Source organism: Kogia breviceps, chromosome 3 (genome assembly GCF_026419965.1).
Source record: "Kogia breviceps isolate mKogBre1 chromosome 3, mKogBre1 haplotype 1, whole genome shotgun sequence".
Classification (NCBI taxonomy): Eukaryota; Metazoa; Chordata; class Mammalia; order Artiodactyla; family Physeteridae; genus Kogia; species Kogia breviceps.
This window is the reverse complement of record NC_081312.1, coordinates 2,081,747-2,108,311: the sequence shown is the minus strand read 5'-3', so window position 1 is coordinate 2,108,311 and position 26,565 is coordinate 2,081,747. Positions and strand designations below refer to the sequence as shown.

At 64.7% G+C, this 26,565-nt stretch overlaps 3 protein-coding genes across 5 annotated transcripts; 2 read left to right on the top strand and 1 right to left on the bottom strand.

The window, feature by feature from the left end:
- Window positions 1–271: 271 nt before the first annotated feature.
- CKB (creatine kinase B) lies at window positions 272–3,688 on the bottom strand. The gene is made up of 8 exons (XM_059058258.2): window positions 3,580–3,688; window positions 3,067–3,271; window positions 2,694–2,848; window positions 2,488–2,620; window positions 1,972–2,143; window positions 1,120–1,243; window positions 743–932; window positions 272–658 (listed from the first exon to the last, which is right to left on the bottom strand). Exons 2-8 carry the CDS (start codon window positions 3,257–3,259, stop codon window positions 480–482), a joined length of 1,146 nt encoding a protein of 381 aa, XP_058914241.1. The 5' UTR covers window positions 3,260–3,271; window positions 3,580–3,688; the 3' UTR covers window positions 272–479.
- Window positions 3,689–8,722: 5,034 nt separating this feature from the next.
- Window positions 8,723–15,698, top strand: TRMT61A (tRNA methyltransferase 61A). 2 transcript variants are annotated; one of them, XM_059058260.2, is made up of 4 exons: window positions 8,723–8,840; window positions 9,456–9,869; window positions 12,302–12,568; window positions 14,471–15,698. In XM_059058260.2, exons 1-4 carry the CDS (start codon window positions 8,798–8,800, stop codon window positions 14,728–14,730), a joined length of 984 nt encoding a protein of 327 aa, XP_058914243.1. In that variant the 5' UTR covers window positions 8,723–8,797; the 3' UTR covers window positions 14,731–15,698. The 2 variants fall into 2 exon arrangements, with proteins under 2 accessions (XP_058914243.1, XP_058914244.1); XM_059058261.2 differs by having other exon boundaries at window positions 8,735–8,840; window positions 9,510–9,869.
- Window positions 15,699–15,797: 99 nt separating this feature from the next.
- On the top strand, window positions 15,798–26,559 carry LOC136793751 (uncharacterized). 2 transcript variants are annotated; one of them, XM_067027677.1, is made up of 6 exons: window positions 15,798–18,219; window positions 18,325–18,453; window positions 21,742–21,838; window positions 22,753–22,928; window positions 23,323–23,467; window positions 26,253–26,559. In XM_067027677.1, exons 1-6 carry the CDS (start codon window positions 18,100–18,102, stop codon window positions 26,366–26,368), a joined length of 783 nt encoding a protein of 260 aa, XP_066883778.1. In that variant the 5' UTR covers window positions 15,798–18,099; the 3' UTR covers window positions 26,369–26,559. The 2 variants fall into 2 exon arrangements, with proteins under 2 accessions (XP_066883778.1, XP_066883779.1); XM_067027678.1 differs by lacking the exon at window positions 23,323–23,467.
- Window positions 26,560–26,565: the final 6 nt, after the last annotated feature.

Genomic DNA, 26,565 nt, shown 5'->3' with positions numbered 1-26,565 from the left:
GCCCCCAAATCCTGTTGATGCTCAGGCTGGGGCTCTGCCACCCTGGAGCTCCTCCCCCACCAGCGCACCCCAGGCCTGCAGGGAAGCCAAGTAGACAGGATGGCAGAGAGGCTCATGGAACAGGACGAGGTGGGTACGGCAGGGTGCCTGCCTCCCGATTACTACTGTCCCAGCTTACAGTGAAGCACAAAGGGCAGCCCCAAGACTCGGGCCTCAGAGCCTGGCTGCTGAGCCCTGGGCTGCCCCTGGAAAGAGGAGGCACCCCTCAGACTCGGGGCCAAAACCCTCGTTTATTTCAGCATCAGCAACATCTCAGCCATCACAAAAATAAACTCTACCGAGGGCGACGGGAGTCTCTACAGCAAGGCTAAGGGTTCAGCCGCCGAACGGCGAGCCTCAGGGGTGCATGGTGGGCGCTGCCCGGACAATAAGTTAGGAAGCAGCAGGGCCGGAGGTGGTGGCAGATGCAGGCCAGGGCTTCACTTCTGGGCGGGCACGAGGTCATCGATGGCCTGGCCCTGCTCCAGCCGCTGCTCCATCTCGATGAGCAACTTTACGCCGTCCACCACCATCTGCACCAGCTCCACCTCCGAGAAGCCCAAGCGGTCTGCGTTGGAGACGTCAAAGATTCCACCCACGGCAGCCGTGTCCACACCGCCTGGGGAGACAGCCAGTCAGCAGGGCTGGGGGCGGGGGCTGCCCCGGCAGAGAGGGGTGCCTGCAGGCCCCCCACCCCGCTCACCTGTGCCCCGCTTCTGAAGCCGCAGCCGCTTGAGCACCTCCGGGAACTTCTCGTGCTTGCCCAGGTGGGGCAACTTGATGTGCACCCCTGCCCGCAGCCCCGTGCCCAGGTTAGACGGGCAGGTGAGGATGTAGCCCAGGTGAGGGTTCCACATGAATTCGTAGTTCTTAGACTTGAAGAGCGTTTCAATCTGGAGAGGGGAGGCCTGGCTGAGACCCGGGAGCCCCCCGGCAGGACCCTGAGGCAACCGAGATCTGGACTCCCCAGGAGGTTAACGGGGCACCTACATCTCTGCCTGAACCGGGGGGCCTGTCCCTGCCCCCTCCCTGGCGCCCAGCCCCCACTGCGCCAGCCCAGGTCGCGGGGCCAGGCCTGACCTGGGTGAGGCCGTTGCAGAAGCGGGTGAACACCTCCTTCATGTTGCCCCCTTTCTGCATGGAGATGACCCGCAGGTGGTCCTCCTCGTTGATCCACACCAGGAAGGTCTTATTGTCATTGTGCCTAGGGCAGGGGCACAGTCAAGCCTCCTCCCTGCACTGTGGTCTCAGGGCACATCCAGAACAAAAACTCTGGGGGGTCCCCAGACCGGAGGCACTTCCCAGGTCCCTGGGGTGCTCACCCCAGCTGTATCGAGGAGCGGGGGCCGCTGCCCGGACTCCAGCCCCATCAACAGCCTGGGGGCACGGAGGGAGGCCAGGACAGCTCAGAGAGGGGATGGAAAGAGAGGCCTGAGCTTGCCCACCAGGGCTGTGTGGCCCCCACCAAGGGGATAAGGGGCACAGGCAGCCAGCACAGCCCCCCTACAGGGGGATGCGCCGTAGCTGGGTGCGGAAGCCCCACGATACACGCACAGTGTGAACAGGAGCTTGTAAGCCCTCCTCCCCCACCGCCCACTCGAGGAAGCGTCTGCGTCACCCAGCACCTGACTGACTCCCCACGGGGAAGCGGGTGGGAAAGGAGAGAAAACAAGTAGCTCCAGCTCCCCAGAGGGGGATGGAGGAGAAAAGCCAACACGACTGGTGCCCCACCTCTAAGATCCTGAGAGGCTGAGGCCTCTACTAGCCGGGGTCCTTCACTTACCTGCGAGGTCAAGGTCACCTGCGAGGAGGCTTGGGTGGCACCAAACCCATCCCAGGAGCGCGGCCCCTCCCTCTTCCTCCTCGGACTCGCCAGGGAGCGGACGAAGGGGGGGGGGAGGACCCGAGGGAGGGGGGTTGGGGAGCACGCACCAGATGCCACGGGCATCCGGCCAGTCGCGGGCCATGCCCGAGGCCAGCAGCAGGGGCGACACGGGCTTATCGAAAAGGAAGTGGTCGTCGATGAGCTGCTGCTGTTCCGCCTCGGTCATGCTTTTGAGCGCATAGTATCTCCCCGCCAGGTCACCGTCCAGGCTCGACAGGGCTGCGGAGGGGCGCGCTCAGGAGGACAAGCGGGTGGGCTCCTGTCCCACACCGCCACCACCCCTAGGGACAGGGATACGCCCCTCCTCCCCGTGCCCGCTCGGCTCGGCTGGAGTCCAGTCCTCCCGGTCTGGGCGGCGGGCCGAGCCGGTGACCCGGCCCAAGCCGACCCTCGCCGGGCCCCAGGACGCTGTAGGCGCGGGGCTGGGCCTCGGTCCCTCCGGGAAACCGGAGCCAGAGCGCAGATAAGAGCGCGGCGGCGGCGGCGGCTCGGGTGACTAGTAAACAAGCCGGCAGGGGCCGGGACCGGGACCGGGAGTGTGGCCGGGCCGGCCCGACCCTTACCTTCGACAGCGAGCTTCTCGATGGCGCGGCGCTCCCCGCGGCTGCAGTGCGGGGGGAGGCAGAAGCCGCGGATGCTGCGACCCGTGCGCACCCGCGAGCTCAGCACGTAGTTGGGGTCCAGGTCGTCGCCGCCCTGGGGGCCAAGCAGAGGTGAGCTCCGGGAGACCCCTCCCCAGGCCGCCCCGCAGCCCCGGGCCGCCCGGCACCTGCAGGTTGTCGGGGTTGAGGTCGGTCTTATGCTCGTCTGTGGGTTTATAGCCGCCGTGCCGATCCTCAATGATGGGGTCAAAGAGCTCCTTGAACACGTCATACGACTCCTCGTCGCCAGCCACGCAGCCCACGGTCATGATATAGGGGTGGCCTGTGGGGTGGGGCGCGGAATGGGGACAGTGACGTCACTGCCAGGCCTCAGCGAGCCGCTGAGGACCCTGCGGCTGTGCGCGGGAAGAGGGCGCCCGGACTTTGGCCCGAGGGGGCCTGGCATGGGGGGAGGGGCCTCTGGGCCCTAGCTGGGGGGGGGGGGGGATGTCCCGCGGATACGGCGCTGGCAGCCTGACCCTGGGACTGGTGTGCGCGTACCTGGGTTGTCCACGCCGGTCTGGATGACGTCGTCCAGCGTGAAGCCGCTCGGCGTGCTCTTGGCGCGCAGCTCGGCGTACAGCTCGGGGGTCAGTACCTTGGCCATGTGATTGTTGTGGCCACTGAGGTCGGGGTACTCGTCCTCGGCCGGGAAGCGCAGCTTCAGCGTGTTGTGGCTGTTGGAAAAGGGCATGGCGGCGGCGGGCTGCGGGGAGACGCGGGGGTCAGCGGGCACCCGAGGCTCCGGGCCTCCTGGGGACCTGCTAACCAACCAGGGCCCCGGGCACCGGTCGCCCGGGACGCGGCCAAGGTCAGCGGGGTCGGCATTGCGCGCAGGGGGCTAACCACATCGCCCAGGACCCCCGGCCTAGCTGGCGCGCCCGCTCCAGGCGGCGGGCCCCGGCGGTCCGGGAGCGCGCGAAGCCGCGGCCCCCGAGCTCCCTCCATGCGCAGCGCCCCTGCTCCGGTGCCCCGCGACCCACCCCCCAACCTCCCGCCCTCGGGCCCACTCACTGAGCAGCCGGGCGGGGGCGGGGGTTCTCGGTCGGTCGGCAGCTCAGGGCGCGGCGCAGGCGAACAGCGGCCGCTCCGCGCTCCCGCGGCTCTTAAGGGGCGCAACGCAGGCCTCCCATTGGCCGCTATTTATAGCCCATTCATTCCATTGGGCCGCGCTACGGGGTGGTGCCGTCGCTTTGTCCGCCGCCCGCAGCCCCCCAGAGCACCCCCCCCACCCCAGGCAGCCCACCCCGACTATCCCCTCGCCGGGACCCCGCGCAGCCCGCCTACCCCAACCCACGCCCGCCCAGGATCCCGAAGCCGGAACCTCAGGCCCTTGGACATGCTGCATTCCCCCACCCCCCGCCTGCCTCCGAGCGGGAAACCGAGGCAGGAGGGCCACGAGGCACTTGAGGACGCCGGGGCTCGTCTGCACCATGGCTCCTGCCCTCCTCCCTCGTCTTGCCAGTCCCCGCGGTGGTCGCGGCGAGGGGCCAGGCGGGGGCGTCCAGGGCTTCCACAGCAGGTACTGCCAAACCCCCGCCGCCCCCCCCCTTCTCCCGCCCCGTCCGAGCTGGCCCGAGCCGCCGACCTTCTCCAAGGTGCCCGCTGGCATCTCCCGGGCGGTCTTGCTGCAGAGCGAAGGCGCTCCGGAGGCGCAGCCTGGCTGCGGCCCAGCCCGGCGGCACCCTTCGTGCCTTGACCTTGGGCAAGTCCCTGGGCTTTGGGGCGTCTGAGCCAGAGACCCCCGGGCCCAGCCCCTCCTGGTTGATGCGGAAATACTCTGGCTCTGCTGGGGAGTGCACAGTCTCAGAGTTCCCAGACCCCAGGCCTGTGCCCTCTCTGCAGGGGACAGGTTCATCTCCCCCCCACCCCACCCCCAAAGGCAGTCCTCAGAGACTTTTGGCAAAGACTGGAGGAAATGCTAACAAACAATAAGCACATGTGAGATTGAGATTAAAAAAAAAAAAAAAAAAAAAGACACTAAAAGTCAGAATCACGCAAATTAAAATAACGACTAGGCCTTCCACTAGCCCCAACACACCCAGACTGGCAAAAAAAGAAAAGACTGATACCAGCCAGTGCTGGCTATGGGTTGGAATGTGGTGAGACAGGCATTCACACTCTGCCTGCAACTGTGAATTGCTACATCTTTTTAGGAAAGTAATTTGGCAGTATCTATTAAAATTTGACATGTTCATACTCCATGACCCAGCAATCACACTTCTAGGAATCCAGCCTATAGACAGTCTCATTTCTCTTTGCAGACAGACCAAGAGATGTGTAGTAGGAGAAACAAACACAAACAAACCCGGATATAACTCGATGCCCATCCCTTGGGGACTGGCCGGGGGTAGGGAAGCCAGCTCCCCGGCGTGGAATATTACACAGCTATTAAAAAGCGTGAATTGGAGCTTGTGTGGTTGATGTCCATCGTATGTTGCTTTGTGAATGAAGCAAGGAAGGGGGAAGACCCTTATCTATGTGTATATTTAACCAAATCCCTCCAGGACTGAACAGTGTGCTCTGCGGGCAGCAAGGTGGACACTGCTGCTGCTGAGGGAGGACTGGTGGCGAGCCAGCAGCTAAGGGAACAAAATGTCATCCGGAGATGGGAGGAGATGCGTCCTGCGGAGGCTGGGGCAGGGCGGGCGTTCCGGCGTACTTGGTGCCTCTGAGGAACGGGCACCTGAGCAAAGAGCGAGCGAGCCCCTTTGCCTCCGCCCCTGGGCTCTGTCCCCCGTGGTTACCGCGGGGAGACCCCAGGTCTCTTCTCTTGCTCACCTTGGCGTGTTTTGACCTGCTCGCGGTCAGCAGTTTTTTAGACCCATGAAACGAGCCAAGGTAAAAAGGCAAATGGGTCTGGACTGGCCAGACAGCAGGTGTCCCTTAAGCCTGAAATTCCTGCGTTCTGTGCTCCCTGCAGCCCCTTCCCCTAATTTTAGAAATATCTGCAGCTGCCTTTCCCAACTCTCCACCCCAAAGGCCTGATGGGCTCAAGTTTCTGTTTCTAGAAACAGAGCTGCTGGTCCCGGAGGCCTATTTGGCTTTCAGACCCCAGCGGGTGGAGGCGTGGCACTCAGGGCTCCCTCTCTGTCTGTAGCCTCTGCAGCTTCCCAGAAGGCCCCCCTACCCTACCCTCAGGCCACCAAGGGCCTGACCAACTTGGGAGAATGGGGGCAGGAAAGGACCCCTGCTCCCCTTTCTCTCCACAAGCAAGGTCCACACTGGAGAGGTGAAGTCCGGAGGCTTGGGGTCTTGCGCAGGGCCAGGCCCTAGGGGTGCTCCTGCCTGGGGCGCCAGCAGTCCTCAGCCTTCGGAGGTGAGCGTGTTGTCCTAGTTTTGCGGGTGAGCAAAGGGAAGGTCAGAAGGTGCGTGATGGGGGACCGGGTCGGAGGTCTGGCAGCCCCTCAGCGCTCCTGGAGTGACTGGCCCTGTGCTAACCTGAACTGGGGCCCACCCCGAGGACCCCCAGCTGGCCAAGCCTGGGCCGGACTCAGTCTGATAGCGCACGTGGTCAGCGGCTGTGATGGGGGAAGGGGGGAGGGGGACTTTGAGGCCTTTAGACCCCAAAGTCAGGGTGAGGCCCCCCCCACCAGGCAGGGGCTGCTTGGGAGCCTGGGTGGTCCCAAGCAGGGGAGCAGGAAGGGGGCCAGGAGGGTAACGGGCTCCACCTCAGCAGGAAGAACACTGCCCCCAGCTACACTTGCCCTCGTCTGTGGAGCCTCCACTCTCCCTCGGGCCCACAGGAGCCGGTTTGGCCGCGTCCAGGCAGGAAGCTGGGTGACATCACTAGGCCCATTTATGGTCCAGGTTTCTTGGAAGTCACACCTGGTTATACATTAACCACCTGGCCCTGGAGCGGGTGGGGAGCCTCAAAGGAGTCTCCGGTCTTTCAGGTCTTTCATCCACAGAACATGACCCTGCTCAGCTGGGCAGGTGGAGGTGAGCCAGGTAGGAGGGCAGGGCCAGGATCCAAGCAGGGCAGGCGAGGCCATCCTTAGAGTCTGTGCTCCGAGTGCAGCCAGGGTGGGCATTGCTTCCTCCTGGTGCCCTGTCCCTGAGCTCCGCAAAACCCACAGGGGAAGTTAGTTAGGATCAGAAAAGGAGCAGGGGCTGCCTTGTGGTCACGGAGCATGGTGGGGCAGGAGACTGAGCTGGTCAGGGAAGAGGAGACCTTGGGTCACCTGGTTCCTGCCTGAGATGAGAGCAGAGCAGCCTCCCCCAGTGGGCATCCTCAGGGTCTCCCTTTCCTCCAGGGACTACTTCCTGCCAGTTCCCAACTTTCTTCAAATCTGCCACTAGTTCTCTGAAGCCAAGTTTACTGGCTTTAAATCCTAGTCCCACTTTGGCCACGTTGGCTGTGTGATCTTACGCGAGTTACTTGACCTCCCTGAGCCTCAGTTTCCCCATCTGTAAAGTGGTGGTCCCTCTCTCACAGGATTGTGGGAAAGACTCAGTGTGATGACACTTAGCTGGGCTAATACAGTATCAGTTCTTTTTAGGGGGGGGCCCAATATATAAACTCTGCCCTGGGCAAAGTACCCACCTGGCCTGGCTAATCAGTTGGTGCTTGAGGATTTAGGCTGATGGGGCAGGTGCAGATGGCCAGCCCTGGGAAGGCTGCTTGGAGGAGGGGGCAACGGAGGAGCTGGCCAGCCAGTCACAGAGAGGCGAGTGGGAAGCTGGGAGTCCTAATTTAGACTCTTAGTAGGCACTCAGCCGCTGAGTAGCTGCAAGCCTGGGGAAAAGGAACCTCCACGAGAAGTGGAAAGTTGAGATCTCCCAGGAGAGCAATTAGGGGGTGATTCAGGCTGGTGCAAAGTCACCTGGAACAAAGGTTGGTGAGCCGTGGATGGAGCTGGGTTGTCTCAGTGTCGAGAGCAAGAGGCAAGGGGACACTGATGCAACCACACAGGAAGCTGGTGGCCAGAGCACGGGCCCTACAGGGACAAGAACCTACAGAGAATGGGAGGCCACCAAAGGCCCCTCACCTTCTTCCTCTGGGGCTCCAAGACCCAGGCCCAGTCAGGGCAGGGGCGTGGAGGGGCTGAGGCTAGGCACCTGGGTCTCCATCATGGGCTCTGTGGTCCACAGGCACCCTCGCCAGTCCTGGCCCCAGAGGGAGAGTTCAGAGTGCCTCACAGGTTGGCAGGGCTCTGGGAAGGGACTGGCTCTGCAGGGCCTGCCTACTCCCATTTGCCCAGGATGGAGCAGCCTGGGCCCGGGAAGCGTGGCCTAGAGTCATTGCTAGCTGGCCCTGGGTTAGGGCTCAGGCCTCAGGGTGGCTGGGTGGGCTGGGGTCCCTATCCCTCTCCAGTCCCCAAGGCTAACAGGATAAGCCCTGGCCCACAAGGACCTGTGTGCTGGAGGAAAATAGTCCATGTCCCCTGTCCCCCTCCCCCACACACACTCTCCAGAGGAACCGACTCTGAATCAGCTCTGCTGAGACAGAGCAGGGCTGCTGCTTCCCTTTTCTGCCCTCGTCCTCCAGCTGCCCCTCCCCCTGTCCCCTGCTCAGGCCACTGGCCCTGTCCTCACTGACCGACCCCAAAGGGAGCACAGTTCACCCAGTGCTCATTGCACTCTGGGCTCCCGGAGGGGACACAGGACCCCCTCCCTCCTTGAAGCAGCTCCTGCACTCCTGAGACTGTGCCCCTGAAGAGGAGGCAGGCCAAGAAGAGGCAAGGCCTGGGCCTAAGGCCACTTCTGCAGACCCTTCCAGGACACCATCTCCTGCTCCTCTGGCTGACCCTAGCCAAAGCCTTCTGGGTCGACTCTCTCATCGGCGATTCCATTTTCTGGAATTTATCCTGGGGCCCGTCAGAGGTGTTCTCAGAGCCGTTTGCAGTGACAAAATGTCCATGGCATGGCAAAGTGTCCTCGTGTAGGGGACTGCGCAGCTCGCCTGGGCGGCCCTTCCGGGGACTCCGGGGCTGTCAAAAGGCTGCGGAACGGGGCCCTGCCCTGTTCCGCAGCCTTTATCAACAGCGCCCGTAGGAAGAGTCTGGAAGGACTGCAGCAGCTCGGCGGCGGGACAGTGGGACTTTCAGTTTGTCTTTTGCACGAGTACATATAAAGCAGAGAGTCCGAGCGCGAGGCGCGCTCCGGCGCCCGGGAGGGACGGCCCCTGGGTCCCGGGAGCCCGCGCGCGAGGGGCGGTACGCCATGACGTCATCGGCGGGCGCCGCGCACCAGACCGGAGCCGGAAGTGCTGTGGCGGGGGTGCTGGGCCATGTGCAGACCCTCCGGGAGTCGGAGCCCGACGAGCGTCGCCGGTGAGACTCCGCAGGGCCAGGGTGGCAGTGAGCGGTTGGGGGTCGCCCTGCACTTTCCTGCCGCCTCCCATGGCCGCCCCCAGCCCTGTGCCAGCCTGGCCTGAGCCGCCCCCTTCCTCTACACAGGCCAGGCCAGTGTTTCTGTTTACTGCCCACTACACGTCCCCAACCTCTGCTTGGGAGCCCTTACATCTGCGTCCCCCTGCCACTTGTCTGCCCAGGAGCCCGCCATAGGGGAAACTGGGGAGAGGGGGCTTCTGCCTGCCCTGGAGGTGACCTCACGGGCCATTTGCAGCTCTCCCCTAGGTAGTCGCTCTCTCATCCTACAGCTGGAGAATGGGAGCCAAGCTCCTGGAGAAGGGTGACGAGAGAGAGGGTCAGGCCCTTACTTTGTGGGAATCCTTGGGCCCCTCTGCCAGTGTAGGGCCTCAGTTTCTCCATCTGTGATTTGGGCTGATGGCTTTTTCCTTAAGACCACACCAAGAAGGGCTTCAAATGTCAGGCCAGGGTGTAGCCCTATTGGGCTGTCCTAATGGACAGTCTCAGGGACTGAGCCAGCTACTCCACCCCCATTGCTCAGGATCTGGGCCTCACAGCCTTCTCTCTGGACCCCAGGTGCATATCCTGCCTCCTGGCCCCCTTACATGTTCATGCCGACACACCTCCCAGGTCCCTGGCACCTGCCAGACAGCAACACCATGAGCTTCGTGGCGTATGAGGAGCTGATCAAAGAGGGTGACACGGCCATCCTGTCACTGGGCCATGGTGCGATGGTGGCAGTGCGTGTGCAGCGTGGGGCCCAGACCCAGACCCGGCACGGCGTCCTTCGGCATTCAGTAGACCTCATTGGCCGCCCCTTCGGCTCCAAGGTGACCTGCGGCCGAGGTGGCTGGGTGTATGTGCTGCACCCCACACCTGAGCTCTGGACACTGAACCTTCCACACCGCACCCAGATCCTCTACTCCACCGACATTGCCCTGCTCACCATGATGCTGGAGCTTCGGCCAGGCTCTGTGGTCTGTGAATCAGGTGAGTTCTTCAGGTTGCCTCAGTTCATGAAGGTGGAGGTCAGACCCACTGTCCAAACAGCCTCCAGCCTGCCCTTCCTGAACACAGGCATTATTACTCAACTTCTGTTTTAACAGGGTCTTTTTCGGGGGTCTGACTGCAGGGAGTGAGGGCAGGAGCAAGGAAGCCGGTTAGGAGACTGGTGTGTACTCTGCGTGAGAGTTGATGGGACTGGACCAAGGCTAGCCCGCTGGAGGAGCTGGTGCCCAGGGGGGGGATCCTACCTGTCTAGGTGGGGTGGGGGTTGTGACCAAGGTGCTGACAGAAGGGCAGAGGGTGCCTGGCCTGGCAGTCCGTGGCTGCTGTGAATGGGAGCCCAGGCCCAGGGCTGAGAGTACCCCGTCCTGGAGGGAGGCCAGGGCGGCTTCAGGGTGCTCACTGTGGGTGAGGAGCCGGCCCCGTGCTCGTCCCAGGCCAGCACCATTGTCACTGAGCCCAGAGCCTGGAGTGCGGATGGAAGTGCCTGAAGGCAGCTGTCCCCAGCCTCTGCGCACGCGCGTGCGTACACACACACGCAGGTGCTGGGGATTGAAGCATGCAACGTAGCCTAGAACAGCCCAGGCCCAGGTGTGCCTAGATTTCCAGCATGTTTTTCGTGGGCCGGGCATCTGGGTTCCAGAGTCACGAAGAGTTCCCAGCAGCACTGCTGCCAACTCGTGGAGGCTTCAAGCCATCTGCATCCCTCTTTGTCCACGTGGAGGGCCTCAGTTTCTCCGTGTGGACAATTGGATGGTTGTTTTTGCCCAGCCAAGCACTTTGAAATGGGGAGAGTCAGATGCAGAACCTGGGCAGTGAGTGGGTCAGAGTGGGCAGGGCCTGGGGCGAGGCTGACTGCTCAGCCCCCGGGCGGCTGGCGGGGTGGACAGGATTCAGGGCCAGCTCATCCCCGGCTTCCCCCTGTGCATCCACAGCCAGGGAGGGCCTCACTCCACTCGGCCGAAAAGTGCTGTCAGTGAGCATGCATCTGGGCTCCTCTGTTGTGCCAGCTTCCCTTCTAGGAACCGTGGCTACAGCCGCGACGAGACAGACCAAGTTTCTGCTTCTCGAAGGGGACAGACAGGAAGCCCACTGTGACCGTTTCGGTGTTGTTGATTGCTGGGGGGCTTGGGAGACAGGGCTGCGTGTTTGAGGGTGACTCAGAGAGGGGTCCCTGCAGCTAGGGGTGTCAGGGGAGACCTCTGAGGAGGGAGCAGTGGGTTGAATGTGGTTGAATATGATGGGAAGGTGGTACCGAGAGCCAAAGGGGAGGGTCACCCCAGGGGAGAGCCTTGCAAAGACCCTGCGCGAGGGGCCTTCGAGGAGACCAGCGTGGCGGGAGCAGGGAGGAGGTCAGGGAGGAGGTGGGTGCTGCTCGGGAGTCACGAGGAGTCCGACTCCGCCGCGCGTGGAAAGGGCGGAGGCCTGGTCTGACCGAGGCGGGAGAGAATCCGCGGCTGTGTTGAGGTGGACTGAAGGCGGGGGTCCGGGGCTGTCACGGGGGTCCGGCGGGGGGCCCGGGCGGGCACGGCAGGCAGGTGAGGAGAAGGAGCGGCTCCTGGAGAGATGGGGAAGGAGGTGCAGGAGTGACCTGTGGGGGAAGGGAGGGCTCCTCCGTGGCGTCTGGCTGGGCAGTCACGTCACCAACTGGTTCCGGAGGCTTGGCAGGGAGTGGATTTGGGCTGGATTGGCCCCGGCTCTGCACGTGTAAATGCTGGGCCCTGTTTGTGGTTGCGGGGGAAGTGATTGGTGTGCAGCGGACGCCCAGGCGTCTTTGTGAGGCCTGGCGCCTGGAGCAGCGAGGTGGGGGAGGGTCACGGGGTGACCGGAGGACGCAGGCCCTGCCGGGCGCTGCAGGACAGGGAGGCCGGCAGAGCGGCGGCCCTGCAGGAAGCTGAGGAGCGGCCCGTGAGGCCGGGGGACGACTGAGAGACGATGGCGTCGGGGGCACGTTGTCACCGTGTCTCTGGTCGCACAAGGTGAGGGCAGAGCTGCACCCTGTGTGGCGGGAGCGGATCGAGGGGGCAGGAAGACGGACTGACCAGAGCCCCTTGGGGAGCTTGGGCCCAGCCACCACGTGGGGCGGCTCCAGTCCTCTCGATCCGCTCCGCACAGAGCCTGCGGGGCCGCGGGCCAGTCCCGGCCCCTCCCGGGACCCGTCTTTGGGGCTCCGGGTCTGTGCAGCAGAGTCTCTCCAGAGCTGGGGGTGGGCAGGGCTGCCGGCAGACGTCGATGATCAGTCAGCTCCCTCCTCTCCCCCCGCCACACATGCAGCCTCCATGTCCCAGGACCCCTCAGGGAGCTCCAGACTGGTGCCCGCTGGTAACCCGGGGTCGGCCGACCTCTCGGGCCCTTGGTGGGTCCCTCAGGGTGAGGGTGGGGTCGTTTCCCGTCTGACACCCGTCCCGTCCCGCTAGGCACCGGCAGCGGCTCTGTGTCCCACGCCATCATCCGCACCATCGCACCCACGGGCCACCTGCACACTGTGGAGTTCCACCAGCAACGGGCGGAGAAGGCTCGGGAGGAGTTCCGGGAGCACCGCGTGGGCCGATGGGTGACGGTGCGCAACCAGGACGTGTGCCGCAGCGGCTTCGGCGTGAGCCGCGTGGCGGACGCTGTCTTCCTGGACATCCCCTCGCCTTGGGAGGCCGTGGGCCATGCCTGGGATGCCCTGAAGGTCGAAGGTGAGCCGGGGGGTCTGGAAGGGGTGTGGCCAGGCCTGGGCCCCTTTGGGCCTGAGCGGGGGTGGGTCAGGGCAGCAAGGGAGTCGTGGGGAGGTAGCCCAGGGAGAGGGTGAGGGTGAGAGGGGTCAGGGCTACGGAGAGTGGGGCTCCACCGGGGTCCCTGCCCCTTGGCCTGGCCCCACTCCCACCCCAAGGTGGGAGGTGTCTCGGGTCCCTGGGGAATGTGGCAGCCCTGCCTGAGTGAGAGGCGGGGCCTGCACCCCTGGGCATGCCAGAGGTCAGAGGGCAGCCCCTCACCCTGGCCAGTGCCCGCAGAGTCTCCCTTTCCCACCCGCCACAGCCAGGCTAATGGCCCCTTTTAGGGAAGATGCTGGGTGCAGAGGCGGGAAGGTCGGCTCCGAGCCAGGAAAGTGCTGGCGCGGCCCTGGGTTTTTCCCTTTTCTGGAGAAGTTGCTGGCTCGGGCAGCCGGCCCGTCCTCCTGCCTGCTGAGCGATGCAGCACGAGGGGGAGGGAGAGGCAGAGGCAGGCCAGGGCGCCGCGGGGAAGGCCTTCCCCTTGGAAAGACAGGCGCCAAGGCCCAGCTCCGGCAACGAGGCGGCCATAGGGTCCCGGTGGGGCCCCTGCCCGCTGGCTCAAGCTCAGCCCTGGACTCCTGTGTCCTGGTCTCTGCTGAGGTGGCCTGGGGCTGGGGAGAGGGGCAGCGCCGGCTTCCCCACACCTCCGCCCCCTCCGGCTTTGCCCCCTGGACACCTGCAGGTCCTCGCTGCTCCAGGGACACCAGCAGGCCCAGGCCTCGGTCTCCGAGGCCGCAGCCGGTCACACATTGTGGCTGAGCCCATGCAGTCCCTGCCCTGGGCTCCCTCCTGCTGAGGGCGCCACGCCGTGTGTTGTCCTGTCCCCCCTGCCCCGCTAAGTCCCGTTCTCTGGATCTGCTTGTTCTGGTCCAGAGGCTCCCGACCTCCTCGTGGGTCTGGCGTTTCTCCAGCTTGGCCCGGCGAGGTGCGGCCCTGGGCTCTCTGGGCCTCTGGCTGACCAGCAGGCTCAGGCCCCGTCTGCTGGGGCCTGGTTCCTTGGCTGTGTGCACAGGGGTTGGGTCCCCTCTCAGGGGTGACCCTGTGCCCTCTGGGTTCATGTCAATCGCATGCTCTGCCTCCAAGCCCGGGCCTCCCAGCTGACCGGCTGGGGGTCTGTGTCCCCGGTGTGGCTGAGGTGAGCAGGCCTCAGGGACCTCTAGGGGCTGGCCTCGGCCACATCCCTTCCCCTAGCCAGCCTGCAGGATGCGTGGGCGAGCCCTGGTGGGAGGGGGCAGGGAGGGGCTGTGGCTCCCGCCCCCCCCACCCCCTTGGTCCGCGGGGCTCCGCTCGGAGTAGGCGCCTCGTGTTCCCAGGAGCAGGCGACAGCCTCTGACTTCCCACGACAGCCACAGCCCCACCCCCGGGGCTGCTCCGTGCGGTTGGAGCTGTTCAGGCCCGGCACTCTGGCAGCCGCCGTGCCAAGGCCGCGCCCTGGCCCCGACCCTCAGCTCCCTGGTGGGAATCGGGTGGTGGTGCCCTCTGGAAGCCCAGGGGGAATCAGGGTGGTGGGCTGGGCCCATGCCAGCACGTGAGAGGGCTTTGTTCAGGCGGGCCCCGCCGCGCCCGGCCCGGCTCCTCTTCTCTGGGGCCGCAGCTCTTCGTGGCCAGAGGGCTTGGTGGGGGTTTCACAGCCTCGGACCCCAGGGCACGGGTCGGGGCATCCACCCTCCTCAGCTCGCACAGTGGGGTCTTGCAGCACCCACTCCCGAAGGGACTGGGGGTGCGTTGCCTCTGCCCTGCAGTTCCAGCCCGCAGACCCCCGGGCCAGAGGGGGCGGGGCTCTGGGGCGGCCCCTGCCCTCTGACCCCGTGTCCTCCTCCTGCGCAGGTGGGCGCTTCTGCTCCTTCTCACCGTGCATCGAGCAGGTGCAGCGCACGTGCCAGGCGCTGGCGGCCTGCGGCTTCTCGGAGCTGAGCACCCTGGAGGTGTTGCCCCAGGTCTACAACGTGCGCACCATCAGCCTGCCCGCGCCCGACCTGGGGGCCAGTCCGGGCCCCGACGCCGGCCCCTTCCGCAGCGGCATGCCCATGAAGGAGACCGTGGGCCACACCGGCTACCTGACCTTTGCCACCAAGACCCCGAGCTAGTGAGCCACCCGCCAGGAGCTCCGGGAGCTGGGGGCACCGCCGGGCCGGACAGGGAGGAGAAGCTCAGCCAGAGGCTGCCTTATATGGTCCGCGGATGCCTGCCGGGGCCTGTGCGGGGCCTGTGTTTAGAAAGCTACGGACTGCAGGGTGGGGTGGGGTGGGGTGGGGCGGGGCTGGGCCCTCCCGGGTGGCTGAGTGGAGCTGCCCGGTGCAGCAGCGTCTGCCCCTGGGGAGGGAGGCCCCCCACCCACGTCACTGCCGTGGCCAGCGTCCCCGTCCTGCTGCTCTTTGCTGCCACTCAGCGTCCCCACTGCCGTGGGCTCCTCTGGATGTTGAGGCCCAAGAGTGCAGGTGGCGGGGCGCAGGGCTGACCCTTCCCAGGTGGCCGCAGGAGGGCCAGGGACCCCCACGGTCCAGCTGCCGGGCACGTGAGGTGACCCCGCTGTGTGGCCTCCGGCCTGACCCCACCCCTCTGGGCAGTGCACAGGCCGTGGGGGCATGTCCTCAGGTTCCCACTGGCGAAGGGCCGGCGCAGCCCCGCTGCTTCGCTTCTGCCTCCGGGAAGTACCTCTGCGGCCAGAGCCCCCGCGTGTCAACGCGTGCGAACACAGCGTCGTGTAGGGAAGAGCTAGGCAGGGCGGGAACGTGCTTCCGGTGGCTGGCCAGTCGGGTCGGAGCCACTCGGTGTCCCTGCCGCTCACAGGAGCCACAGGGATGTGGGCGTGGGGCCTTGCACCCAGGACGGAGCGGGGGGCGCCAGCCCTGCCCTGCCTGCTCTCCAGCTCTGGTGCACGGCTGGCGTTCCTCCCGCCCTGCTGCTCGAAGGGCCTGGGTGCCTGCCCTTGGCCTCAGCCGGCCTCAGGGGCCTCCGTGACCCCAGGTCGGCATGAGAGCCCCAGGGTACCGGGCTGGCCTGAGGCTGGTCCCCGACCACCCCTGGCAGCAAAATAAAACACCGTTGCCCCTGCTGTGCTGACTGGTCCACCCTGGTGCCCCACGAGACCAGACCTCCACTCCCCACACCAGCATCCAGGCTGCACCTCCCTGCATGTGGCCCCCCAGCCCCTGCTCCTTCCTCTCCCAGGGTAGACACCACAGGGGCTCTGGACTCCAGGACAATGGCCCGGGACATGGTGGACAAAGGGGCAAGTGTGTGGCCACCCTCACCCAACTGCAGAAAGGGCCACTTGTTCCTGGGAAGGGTGGGGGCGGGGGAGGGAGAGAGTCCCTGGCTGTGTGTGTGTGTGTGTTTCCGTCCGTCCATGTCCGGTTGGGCCTTCCGTCCACAGCCCGGCCTGGGCACCTGGGTTGCCTCTCTTGTTGCCTGAAGGGCCCAGAACTCAAGAAGGACCTCCCAGGCCTGCTGTCCTGGCCCCAGCCCACCACCCAGGCTTTGGGGGTCCTTGGAGGGATGCCAAGTGAGGTGGGCCTGCAAGAGGACCAGTCTCCTGGTGGCAGCGTCACAGGGCCAGGGGTGCCTTCTGTCTCCTGGTAAGACCTGTGTCCCCTCAGAGACCCTAGGGTCCCTGGAAGCCCTTGCCCTACTCCAGGGGTCATGTCCCCCCTTCAAGGACCTGTCCTGACCTCTGACCAAATACCTAGTCTGGAGACAGAGGAGGGACCTGGGCTTTCCTTGGCCTTCAGGAAAGGCCTGAGGTGTCTGATGTAGGGCATAGGCCTCCTCTGCAGGCCTGGCTCTGCTTGTTCTCCAGGCGGGGCTTCGGCTGGCAGGCTAGACTGTGGCCCTGGGTTGAGTCACGGGAGCCTGCACTTGGGCCCGTGTGAGCTGGAAGGGAAAGCCCAGGCTGGATGAAGGGCGGAGGGCCACCAGGGTAGGGGTCAGGAGACCTGGATCCCTGTGCACGCTCGCAGTTGCACTTGGCACAGAGCTGCTCTCAAGTATGGGGCCCTCCAGCCCCTTGACTGTCTGCCAGGCCCTGCACATGAGCCCCCAGGGCTCCACTGGGCCTCTATCCCATGCCGGGGGCCTCAGCCTGGAGCCCCACCTGGCCCCAAGCCAGCAGCGAACTCCTGTGCACCCTTCAAAGCCCCTCAAGTGTCTCAGTGCTTCCCCCCACCCCCCACCGAGGCCAGAGCGTCTTGCTCAACCACGTCTTCTGCTCGCACACATCCCGTGCTGGTGATCAACCCTGTAGGGCCGCCCCTAGCCTGGGAGCCCCTTCAGGCCGACAGGCGGAAGCCAGGCGGCCCCACCAACTGCAGATGGGGAGCTTGACGCCCCGAGAGTCAGGGCCGAGGCCCGTGGTGAGTGACCGATCAGCCGGTCACTTGGTCACCTCCTCGAGGCAGGAACCCAGGGCTGGTCACAGGACAAGGATTCACCCGGAAAGTCCCCGTCCAGCCCCCCACGCGCACCTCTGGCCTTCAGTTTTTCATCGGAAACTCCTGCGCCTGCCCAGCCCTGGTCTGAGTGGCTGAGACGTGTCACATCAACTCCCTCCGCTGCAGCCCCTGCTCCCAGGTCTAAGCCCGGGAAACATGGCCACTCAGACTCACTCACCTGCCCTGAGGGCCCCGGGCCAGGATCCCACCTTTGGGCCAGGATCAGGGCCTGCCTCTGGGACTGTCTCCAGCCGCCTCCCCCTGGAAGCCCCCCGGGCTTTGCCCCCGCAGCCCCAGTGTGAGCTGCTCTTGTCCTCCCTGTGCTTCACCGTCACCTGCCTTGAAGGGGCTTGTGCTCTGCGCCCAACCTGGGGCAGTGTGGGTCGGGTGCTCGGGCCGGTTGTTGGATGGGTGTTGGTTGGTTCATGGGATGCCAGGCCCCTGGAGGCTGTACCCTGTCTAGCAGAGGGCGACAAGGAAGGTCATCTTCCGCGTGAGGACAAGTCAGGGGATGGGCTTCCCCACGCCTGCCCCCCTCAACCCTGCAGTCTGCAGGAAGGCCCCCCTTCCCGTCCCCTTCTCTCTGCCTCCATGGCCTCTGTTCTCCCAGGGCTGCGGGCTCTCCGGCCCCTAGTCTGCATGCTGGAGGGCGGGTGGGCTGTGTGGGACTCTGGCCCAGGGGGATGATGCAGCTCCTACCCCATCCCAGCCCACTGCACAGGGGGAGAGACTGAGGCCCAGCAGAGAGGAGGCAGATCCAGGCCTCCTCCACCCACCCAGGACCTCCCATATCTGACACTCTCCCACCCTGTGGTTGTCTAGGGTGTGACCACGGAGGCCAAAGGAGACTTCTGCTGCAGTCATGGAAGGCTCCTTGGAAGAGGTGACGGTCTGCAGGGTGTGGAAGGGCTGGTGGAAATTGGAGGAGGGGGAGCAGGAGGCCCCAGGCAGGACAGCTTCCTGCAGGCCCAGGAGAGTGAAAGGGAAAGCGTCCGGAGAGGCTGCTTTGGAGCCCCAGGATGGTTAATGCCTGCTGGTTGCACGGCTGCTCTGCGGACAGTCCAGTCACGGGACCCGGTGCTCCTCTCTGCCCAGGGGCTCTCACATGCCAGCCTGGGGGTGTCCCTGCCTCCTAGTGGGGCTCAGGTGAGAGCGCCCCTGGGTTGGCCCTGCTGGAGGTCTTGGCTCCCGACGCCCCCGGGGGGAGAGTGCAGATGGGGGCCCAATCCTTAGGCCGATCCTCTTCACCAGCCTCGGGCGCTCTCACGCAGCAAATGGGGGTTGAGCACCTGCCAGCACCCCGCTGGCGCCGAAGACCCAGACCTTCAGGGCAGCCTGGCCTGCCCTCGAGGGCTCCCGGGAACCAGGCACAGACTGCAGGTGAGAAGTGCACGGCTGGAGCAAAGCAGGGAAGTTGGGGGAGGGTGGGACAGGAAAGCCTCACCGGGACGTGGCCTCTGCAATCACAGGGGAACACAGAGTTTGGATTGGGCCCGGCAGTCAGCCTGTCCTCAGCAGGGATAACCAGACCCTGCTCTGCCCTCTGGAGGATGCACTTAAGGGCTCGGGCTCCAGGTCTGCCGGGGTCACATCCTCCCTCTGGCGCCACGTTGACGAGTCCCTCCCTCCTTCATGCAGAGGTGAACACAGTGCCTGCCCAGTGGGGGTATGGGGGTGGGGGAAGCTGCCGCCGTGCGATTAAGTGTCGCGTCAACGTTTGGACTGTTGGTGTCCACAGAACGTCTCAATGATTGTTAGCGCTAGTGGGAAACACCGCCCTTTCCAGGAAGACCCCTGGTCTCTCTGATTCCAAGGCCAGAATTTGGGGGCCACTTATGAATCTGAGAAAGGTCCTCTGCACTTTGTGACACTTGAATAGCTTTTTGCACCTTCAGGGGCACTTGAATAGTTTATCAGAAGACTTGACGTTGAGACTTTTTGGGAAAATCCAGGTCATCCAGTAACTGTGCTTATAGTTAGTTGTATAATAAAACTAAAAACTGAGAACGTTGGACTGTGCACAGGCAGATGGCACTCAACTGACCTCCACAATTTTTGTGGTAAGTGTACTAGTTAGCTGTCACCACTGACGTGCTGCATAACAAATATTCCCCCCCCACCACCTCAATACTCAGAGTCTTAAAGCAGCAGACAGTTCCTCTCTTGGGTCTGTCTGTAGCTTGACTGCTCTTGGCTGACCTCTGCCAGACTCATCCATGTGTGGGGGCTGAGCTGATGTAAACTCTGCTCTGCTCCACCCTTTCCTCCTGGGACCGGGACCGGGACCGTGGCTCTTCTCACGTCCTGTGACTCAGGCGCAGTAGGGGCGAGCCTGGTCATGCAGTCGCTCTTCAAGGCTTTGATCACATGGCCTAACCTCAGATCCTGGTGGAGAGAGAGACCCTGTCATTTTAGGGGAGGAGCTGCAGGGCTGCCAGCACAGGGCATGGGGGCTGGGGCAGCCAGAGGGGTTGAAACAGTCAGCTCGCCAGCCTTTCTTGCCCGTGTGTGGTGTGTGTGTGTGTGTGTATGTGTGTGTCAGCCTTTCTTGCCCGTGTGTGTGTGTGTGTGTGTCAGCCTTTCTTGTGTGTGTGTGTGTGTGTGTGTGTGTGTGTGTGTGTGTGTGTGTGTGTGTGTCTGGGCCCGGCCGCAGGATGAGGGCATTTCAAAGTCAGCCTGCCTCCGAGGCAGCAGCGTTGGCGGGAGGGAATAACTCTGCTCCCACCAGGCTGAGAATAGCTCAGAATTGGGTCACGCTCCCCGAGAGCTCCGGTCACAGCCTCCAGCCTTTGAGGATAATCAGCTTTCTCCCCAACATCTGTCCCTTCAAAGAGGAGGGCAGGCTGGGTGCGGGCACATTTTTAGAAGGAGCGGAGGGGATGGGGTCGGGGCAGGGAGTCTGTTAGTGGCTGGCCCCTTCCGTCCCTCCCCCGCTTCCTTTGCTGTCCCCGCTCCATTCATGTCCCCTGCCTGGCAGGCCACTTCCACCCCTCCTGCCCACCCTGCCACTTCCCCCACTCCCTGGGACCCACCAGCCCCTACCCAGGGCCAGGTGATGTGAGAAAGCTCTGAGGGTGCCCCCACCCGCCTGCCCTGACTCCTTCCTGGGCTCTCTCTCCTTCTGTCCTGATGGTGGGGAGTGGGCGAGCCCCCCCCCGAGGATTCAGGAGGCTCAGGTCTCTCCAGCCTTCAGGCTCTGACGTCCCGCTGCCACTTGGGCCCAACGTGGAGTGCAGCCCCTTGTCCTGCCAGAGGAACGGGAATCTCTCGAACTGCTCTCTTCTTTCTTTTCTTTCTTAAAACAAAAACACGCCTTGATGAACTTAAGCGGCACGGTAACAACTATGGAAGCTTCCAGCACCAGCTACCTGGCTCTTTTCGAGGCTGCAATGTTGTCAACAAGAGCTTAGTTTTCCCTCCCTTTGGTTGGAATGTTTGTGCCGACGCCCCAGGCCCTTCTGGGATCTCTGTGTCTCCCAGTGGCTCCATTGCAGAGGCCCCTGGGCTCCCAGGTTGAGAGCAGCAGGGGACAGCAACGCGGTGTGGGCACTCCTTTTGGTTCTGATTCGAACAAACCAGATGCTTTATTCTACAAAATAAGACAGCTGGGACATTTGAAGGCTGAGTGGATGTTTCACGGGTTTAGGAATGACAGCTTTTTTAGGTGTGCTAACGATACTATGAAATGATAGGGCGGCTGCCATCTGCCTCAAAATAACCTGGGTGGGGGAGGAGGAGGGAGATCTGAAACCCTGGTCCCCTGGGACCAGGAAGCCCTTGGGATTCTCTCTACTTTCACCTTTGTTTGACGTTTTCCATGATACAGAGTTTTGTTTTAAAGGAGAAATGCTCCAGGCCACTTAACCATTTCTTTGCTCTTAACTCCCCAGCCCTGGAGGAGGTCAGCCAGATCAGTGCCCAGGGCCACTGGTCCCAGCCTCCCCTCCCAGGGCCACCAGGCTCCTCGTACATGGAGGGCAGCGGTGTGTCCCTCGGGTTCTCCAGCACTGGGGGTGGGGTCAGCAGCTCACGTGCTGTGGCGCGGGAGAGAGACACGGAGGGTTGGTCCCCCGCGGGGGAAACCGTGAGCCATCCACTCTCTGCTCCCCTCGGCGTGGATCCAGTGGCCACAGACCCAGGAGCCAGCTTGCTGTGGCGGAGCCTGGGCCTTGGGGGCGACTCCCAGCCTCGCAGGGTGGGAGGGGGAGGGCTGCAGGATGCCCTCACCTCCTGTCTCGGGGGGTGGGGGTGCTGCCCCAGCTCCAGGAGACGGCCCCTCTTCTGGCCTCTCCAGCTCCAGACAACCACTCTGTGTTGGGTTCCAGACCCTCCCTGTAACCCTGTACCCCCTTCGTCCACCCTGCTGCCACCGATAGGCCTGACCTCACGCCATGCCCCCAGAAGATAGCTAAGGGATTCGTTCGATTGCAGTGTAATTCTCATACAAGGATGGACCCGTTTAACAGTCCAGCTCCAGGAGTGCTGGACCCACGTATGCACCCCTGGACCCCCGCTGTCCCTCCCTAGTCTGTCTCCGCGCCCATCCCAGACGGACACTCGGCCGCCTTCTGTCACTGTCATTACGTTTGCAGATAAAATGAATCTAAACGGGCGAGTGAGCCAGGGGAAGGGACGAGGTCTGAACACAGCCTCTTTCCGTGGTGTCAGGGAGCACCGACAGGGCCAGCAGTGGACACACAGCTCTGCAGGACCCAGGCTGCTGGGCACGCCGGTGGGAAGGCTCTGAGCCGCTGGACGCACTTGGGTGAGCAAGGCCTGGGCCCGCGGAGGCGAGGGCCCTGCCGAGGAATGCGGGTGGCCGCCTGTGGGGCGGGGGCTGCGGGGGCGACAGACAGAGGTTTGTTGCTAAGCTACGGGCACAATGGACATTCCAGGCACCAGGCAACTGGGACAGAGACCTTTCTCGGCGGGAGGAGGACTGGGGGCCCAGGCCACCTCCACCCCCAGCTCTGCTGTCCCCCGGGACGTGAGGCACACGCTGTCCGGCCCCTCGAGGCCTCTGACACCCAGGCCCACTAGCCAGGCACCCAGTGGGGAGGGTGGCCAGCGCGGGCTTCTGCAGCTCAGGCTGACCCAGCCCTCCGTGCCGGCCACCTCCTCTGGGCCTCTGTCTCCTCTGACCGTGCTTCCTGGCCGGTGCCCCCTAGGTTCAAGTGCAGGGCTCTCACGGGGTCCCGGGCAGAGCTTAGAGGTTTTGGTGGGCCTCCAGTCCTCCGCCCCCTCCCCAGCCCTTAGGCTCGGCACCTCCGCTTTTGGCCGCACCTGGCCGGGGCCCCAGGCCCCTGGAGGCTGGCCCCGGTGTCCAGTGCGGCCTGTTTGTCTGGGACAAGACAAGGGGTAGGTCGGCTCCCTTCGGGCTCCACTTCCTCCCTCCGTGGAGAGACTGCTAAGGAGCTCTGGGCCCAGGGCCGCCAGCTGGTGCCCGGCGCGGGGGGCTCAGCGGCCCTTCCCACCCCTCTGACGGCCATCAAGGCCACTGGGCCTTGGCCCTCCCAGTTCCCGCATCCAGTGGCCCAGGGCCCCCTGGTTCCCTGCAGCCCCGAGAGACAGACATCCCAGGAGCCCGCCCAGGCCTGTCTCCCACTGCACAGCGCCAGGGCCCCAGCTGAACTGCGCAGTCCTCGCGGGCCCGACCGTTTCTAAGCTCTGCGTCCACAGGCAGGGCGTTGGAGTCCACCAGGCACCGTCTCTGCACTTTCTCAGCTTTTGTCTCTGTTCTCTGCTACCCTGCCTTTGCTGACCTCGCCACCGGGCCGGCCCCCGGCCCCTGCCCGAGGTGCCCAGTGCAGCCTGGAAGGGGGTGGCTCGCCCTCACTGTGGGCGCCTGGCAGAAGGTGAGAGTTTCTCCCAGCCCCACCGGCGGGGGGCGGGGTGGTTTGGGGCAAAAGACTTGCCCTCTCTGAGCCTCAACCCCCACCCCCTGTGGAACACGGTAGGCCCAGGAGCTCCCTGGCTGGGCTTAGGGGGTTTCCCGCATGGGGACGTGCCCAGGCCTGCAAGCTGCTCACCCCACCACACACACACACACACACACGCACACACATGCACACACACGCGCGCACACACACGTGTATACACGCACATGCACAGAGATGAACACACAGGTGCACGTGCCAGGCGGCGTGGGATCCAGGGAGATAGTAGTTTCAGAGCCCCCCTTGCCCGAGCCCCCCCACCCCCAGGGTGCTTCCTTACACCAGCCTCATGGTTCCCCTCCCCCTCCTGCAGCCCTCATCCCTGCAGCTTGCCTGCCTGTCCTGGGACCCAGACAGACAGCTGGACACAGACTCTCCCACACCAGGCCAAGACACCCCCCCTCCAAGAGCTGCCTGGGCCCAGCAAGGCGTCTGGGGTGGGGTCTGCACCTCAACAGGTGCTGTCACTCATCAGGAGCAAAGCCAGGGGAGGAGGCTGCTCCCCTCCCCTCCCCCACTCCATCCCCTTCCCAGGGAGGCAGCCTGGGCCTCTCCAAGGCCGAGCTGGGGCCCCTCGGGGTCTCTTCTAGGCCAGAGCTGAGGACAAAGAGGCAGCTGCCAGCAGGGCGGGTTGGGGGGCCTCGGCCTTTGTGAGCACAGGGCCCCTCCTGGTGACCTCACCACCGGCCAGAGAAGGGCCCTTTCTTCCCAAGGCGGCCGTTGGGAATCTGCCTGGGGACAAAGCGGCTGCCCGGCAGGGGACCAGTGAGGGGCTGGCCCCCCCATGGCATAAATTAGGGGGACTGAAGTGAGGGAGGGGAGGGCAGGGCGGCTGCAGCTGGTGCCTGAAGGAAGGCACGCACAGACGGCCACCGAACCCCCCTCACACACCGGTGCACGAGTTGCCCCGCTCCGAGGCTCATTCATTCATCTCTACCCCTTCGTTAATTCCACACAGGGCCACTGGGCACTGGCCCTGGGGACACAGAAGAGCATCTGAAGGAGGAAGGGGTGAATGGACGGGTGATGGGTGGGGCCCCCAGTCTGGAGGGGCAATTGGGACACGCGGCCACCGTGGTCCTCAGGCTCCAGGGCCGGGCAGGGAGCCAGTCCGTCCAAGCACGTGCTCCTCGGACACCCACAGCTGCCCGTCTGTCCTTGTGGGGAAACCAAGGCCCAGCGGGGGGCCAGGCCTGAGGTCACAGAGCAGCCTCTCAGCCTGGCCAGCTCCCCAGGTGAGGTCAGGAAGACATCTGGTTTTCAATGAGATCAGTGGTGTCGGGTGACATCCGCCCCCTGTGGGGCCCAGGGCTCCACAAGCATCCTCACTGCCTTGCTGGCCTGCGGCCCTCCCTCTTCAGGGCACCTCCCCTGCACCGGAGATGACCCCTGGGTGAGGCCTCGGCTGGGTCAGGTGGTCCAGGGTGGGCCAGTGGCGGCAGGGCATGTGGACGTCACAGACAGTGCCCGGCCGGCACAGGTCACCCAGAGAGCCCCTTGGGCTGTCCCATGGATGCCCCAGATCTCCTCTGTGGCCTGCTGAGCCCCGCTGGGCACCAGAGACACCTGCCCCCATCCCCGAGGCTCTGAGTGCACCAGGGCCCCAGGCTGGGCGGGCTTCCTGCAGGCGGAGGCAACAGGGCAGATGGCCCTGAATGTCAGGCCGGGTCCAGGAGGCAGGCACAGGAGAACTGGTACTGTCAGCAGGGCTTATGTCAGGCCCAGGGGGTCTCCTTCAAAGAGTGACAGCCCTCCCCACCTGCCCCACCAGCCATGAGTAGGATCTGGCCCTGTGTCCTGTCCACGCTGAGCACAGAGGCCAAGAGGGTGTCGGAGCGTGTGGAGGGCACCAGCTCTGGGTTCAGTCCCCAGGCCTCCTGCCCCCCCCCTCCCACCCAGACGCTGTCCTGGCTTGGGGGACTTGGCCTGAGTTGTTTGGTTGGGGTCGGAGAACTTCGGGGCTTGCAGTCACTCGAGCAGCACAGAGAGCTCTGAGATTCCTGGTCTGGAAACGCCCAAAGCCCTTTGCAACCACTGGGGCCAGAGCCCAGCAGGAGACAGGGAGGAAACTTACGCAACTGGGTGCCGGACGTTTCTGTCCTCCCATCGCCCCCATTTATGGATGAGGAAACTGAGTCTCTGTGGCTGGAGAGGAGACCAGGAGGAGGCCTGAGGCTTCCAGGACACTGAGCCCCCAAAGGCTGGGGCACAGCCTGCAGGAGCCCCTCACCCCCTCCCTGGAACAGAGAGCTAGCAGGACGGGGGCGGGGTGTAAGTAGGCCAGCGCTCTGTGCAGCGTTGCTATGGCGCCGCCGTTGCTGCTGTGCAGGCTTCCTTCTGGGCCCTGTTCCCAGGACACCTCGAGCTAGCTGCCAGGCGTCCCTCCCCAGCCCGGCCAGGCCCCGTCGCCGCTCAGGGGCTGCTCCCAGTCTCCGAGCCCTCCTCTACCCCTGGGCCCCTTGCCCACCCGCAGGCTTCCGGGGGGGCGGGCCGTGGCAGAGTGTCTGTCCCACCACGTCACACACACAGCACACACAGCCTGTGCACACACAGTACACACGCGCAGGCACACGAGGCACTCGGTGAAGGTGAAGCTGCAGGAGCTCCGCCTCACAGTGGGAGGTGGGCTGCAGTGCAGAGCTTCGGCTCCAAGACGCCCCCGGACTCCGAGGGGCTGCGAAGGCCCGAGCTGGGCCTCAGCGGCGTTGGCGAGGGGCCTCCTCTAGCCTGGCTGCCCTGCTGAAGGAGCGGGGAGGGGAGGGGCTCTTTGGGCCCAAGGGGCGGACTGAGCTGAGCAGCAGCGCCCTCGGGCCGCCTCTGGGCCCCGCTGGGCTTCCTCCACACACCACAGCGGCTGCCGCGCCCACCCCGAGCCCCGTGTGTGCCTCGCTGGACTCAGCTCCGCGATGAAGTGGCTTTCACCGCCCGCTGCACAGGCAGTGGCCCAGGGAGGCCCTGGTGGGCAGCTGCCTTGGCCGGGGCCCCGCCCGCCTCCCTCCCGACGTCAGCTGACGTCAAGGCGTCGGTGAGGGGGCTGACCCCAGGGTCCCGGAAGCCCCGCGGGCAAGAACCCCAGAGAGGGCGGGCAGCGAGGGGGCACGGGAGCCGAGTTCCCTGGGGAGGGCCAGGTGGGAGGGGCCGGGGGGACCCCAGGCCCCCGTTCAGGGTCACAGCTGGGCCCTGTGAGCTCCCCCCTCCCAGTCTGGCGCCAGGGGTCCTCACTCCCGCCCGCTGTCTGTGCAGGCGCTGGCTTCTCGCCAACAGGAGGGCCTGTGTCCTTCCGACCTACGACCTACGTCCCGCGGTGGCGGTGTCCCCGTGGGAACCCGCGTCCTTGGGGTGAGCGCTTTGTCTGTTAGAATCCCAAGGGCCCAGGGAAAGGCCCTGGGCTGTTAGCAACGGCGTCCCTTCAGCACAAAGGCCTGCGGGCCCAGGAGGCCGAGGCTCCCCGGAGGGGATCCTACCTCTGCGCCCCCTGCAGCCTCCCCAGCCCAGCGGCCAGCAGCTCGTGAAGCTGTGTGAGGCGCTCAGGGAGCGCCCGAAAGGCAGAGCTGGC

Coding starts and splice junctions, on each gene's coding strand:
- CKB (XM_059058258.2), bottom strand. CDS start 3,259: ATGCCCTTTTCCAACAGCCACAACACGCTGAAGCTGCGCTTCCCGGCC. Junction 1,244..1,971: donor CCGGATGCCCGTGGCATCTG/GTGCGTGCTCCC, acceptor CCCCTGCCCTAG/GCACAATGACAATAAGACCT. Junction 659..742: donor GCTTCAGAAGCGGGGCACAG/GTGAGCGGGGTG, acceptor CTGTCTCCCCAG/GCGGTGTGGACACGGCTGCC.
- TRMT61A (XM_059058260.2), top strand. CDS start 8,798: ATGTGCAGACCCTCCGGGAGTCGGAGCCCGACGAGCGTCGCCG. Junction 8,841..9,455: donor GAGCCCGACGAGCGTCGCCG/GTGAGACTCCGC, acceptor TCTGGACCCCAG/GTGCATATCCTGCCTCCTGG. Junction 12,569..14,470: donor GGATGCCCTGAAGGTCGAAG/GTGAGCCGGGGG, acceptor CCTCCTGCGCAG/GTGGGCGCTTCTGCTCCTTC.
- LOC136793751 (XM_067027677.1), top strand. CDS start 18,100: ATGCCTGCTGGTTGCACGGCTGCTCTGCGGACAGTCCAGTCACGGGAC. Junction 18,220..18,324: donor TGCCTCCTAGTGGGGCTCAG/GTGAGAGCGCCC, acceptor CCTCTTCACCAG/CCTCGGGCGCTCTCACGCAG. Junction 23,468..26,252: donor TGGGGTCTGCACCTCAACAG/GTGCTGTCACTC, acceptor CTGTCTGTGCAG/GCGCTGGCTTCTCGCCAACA.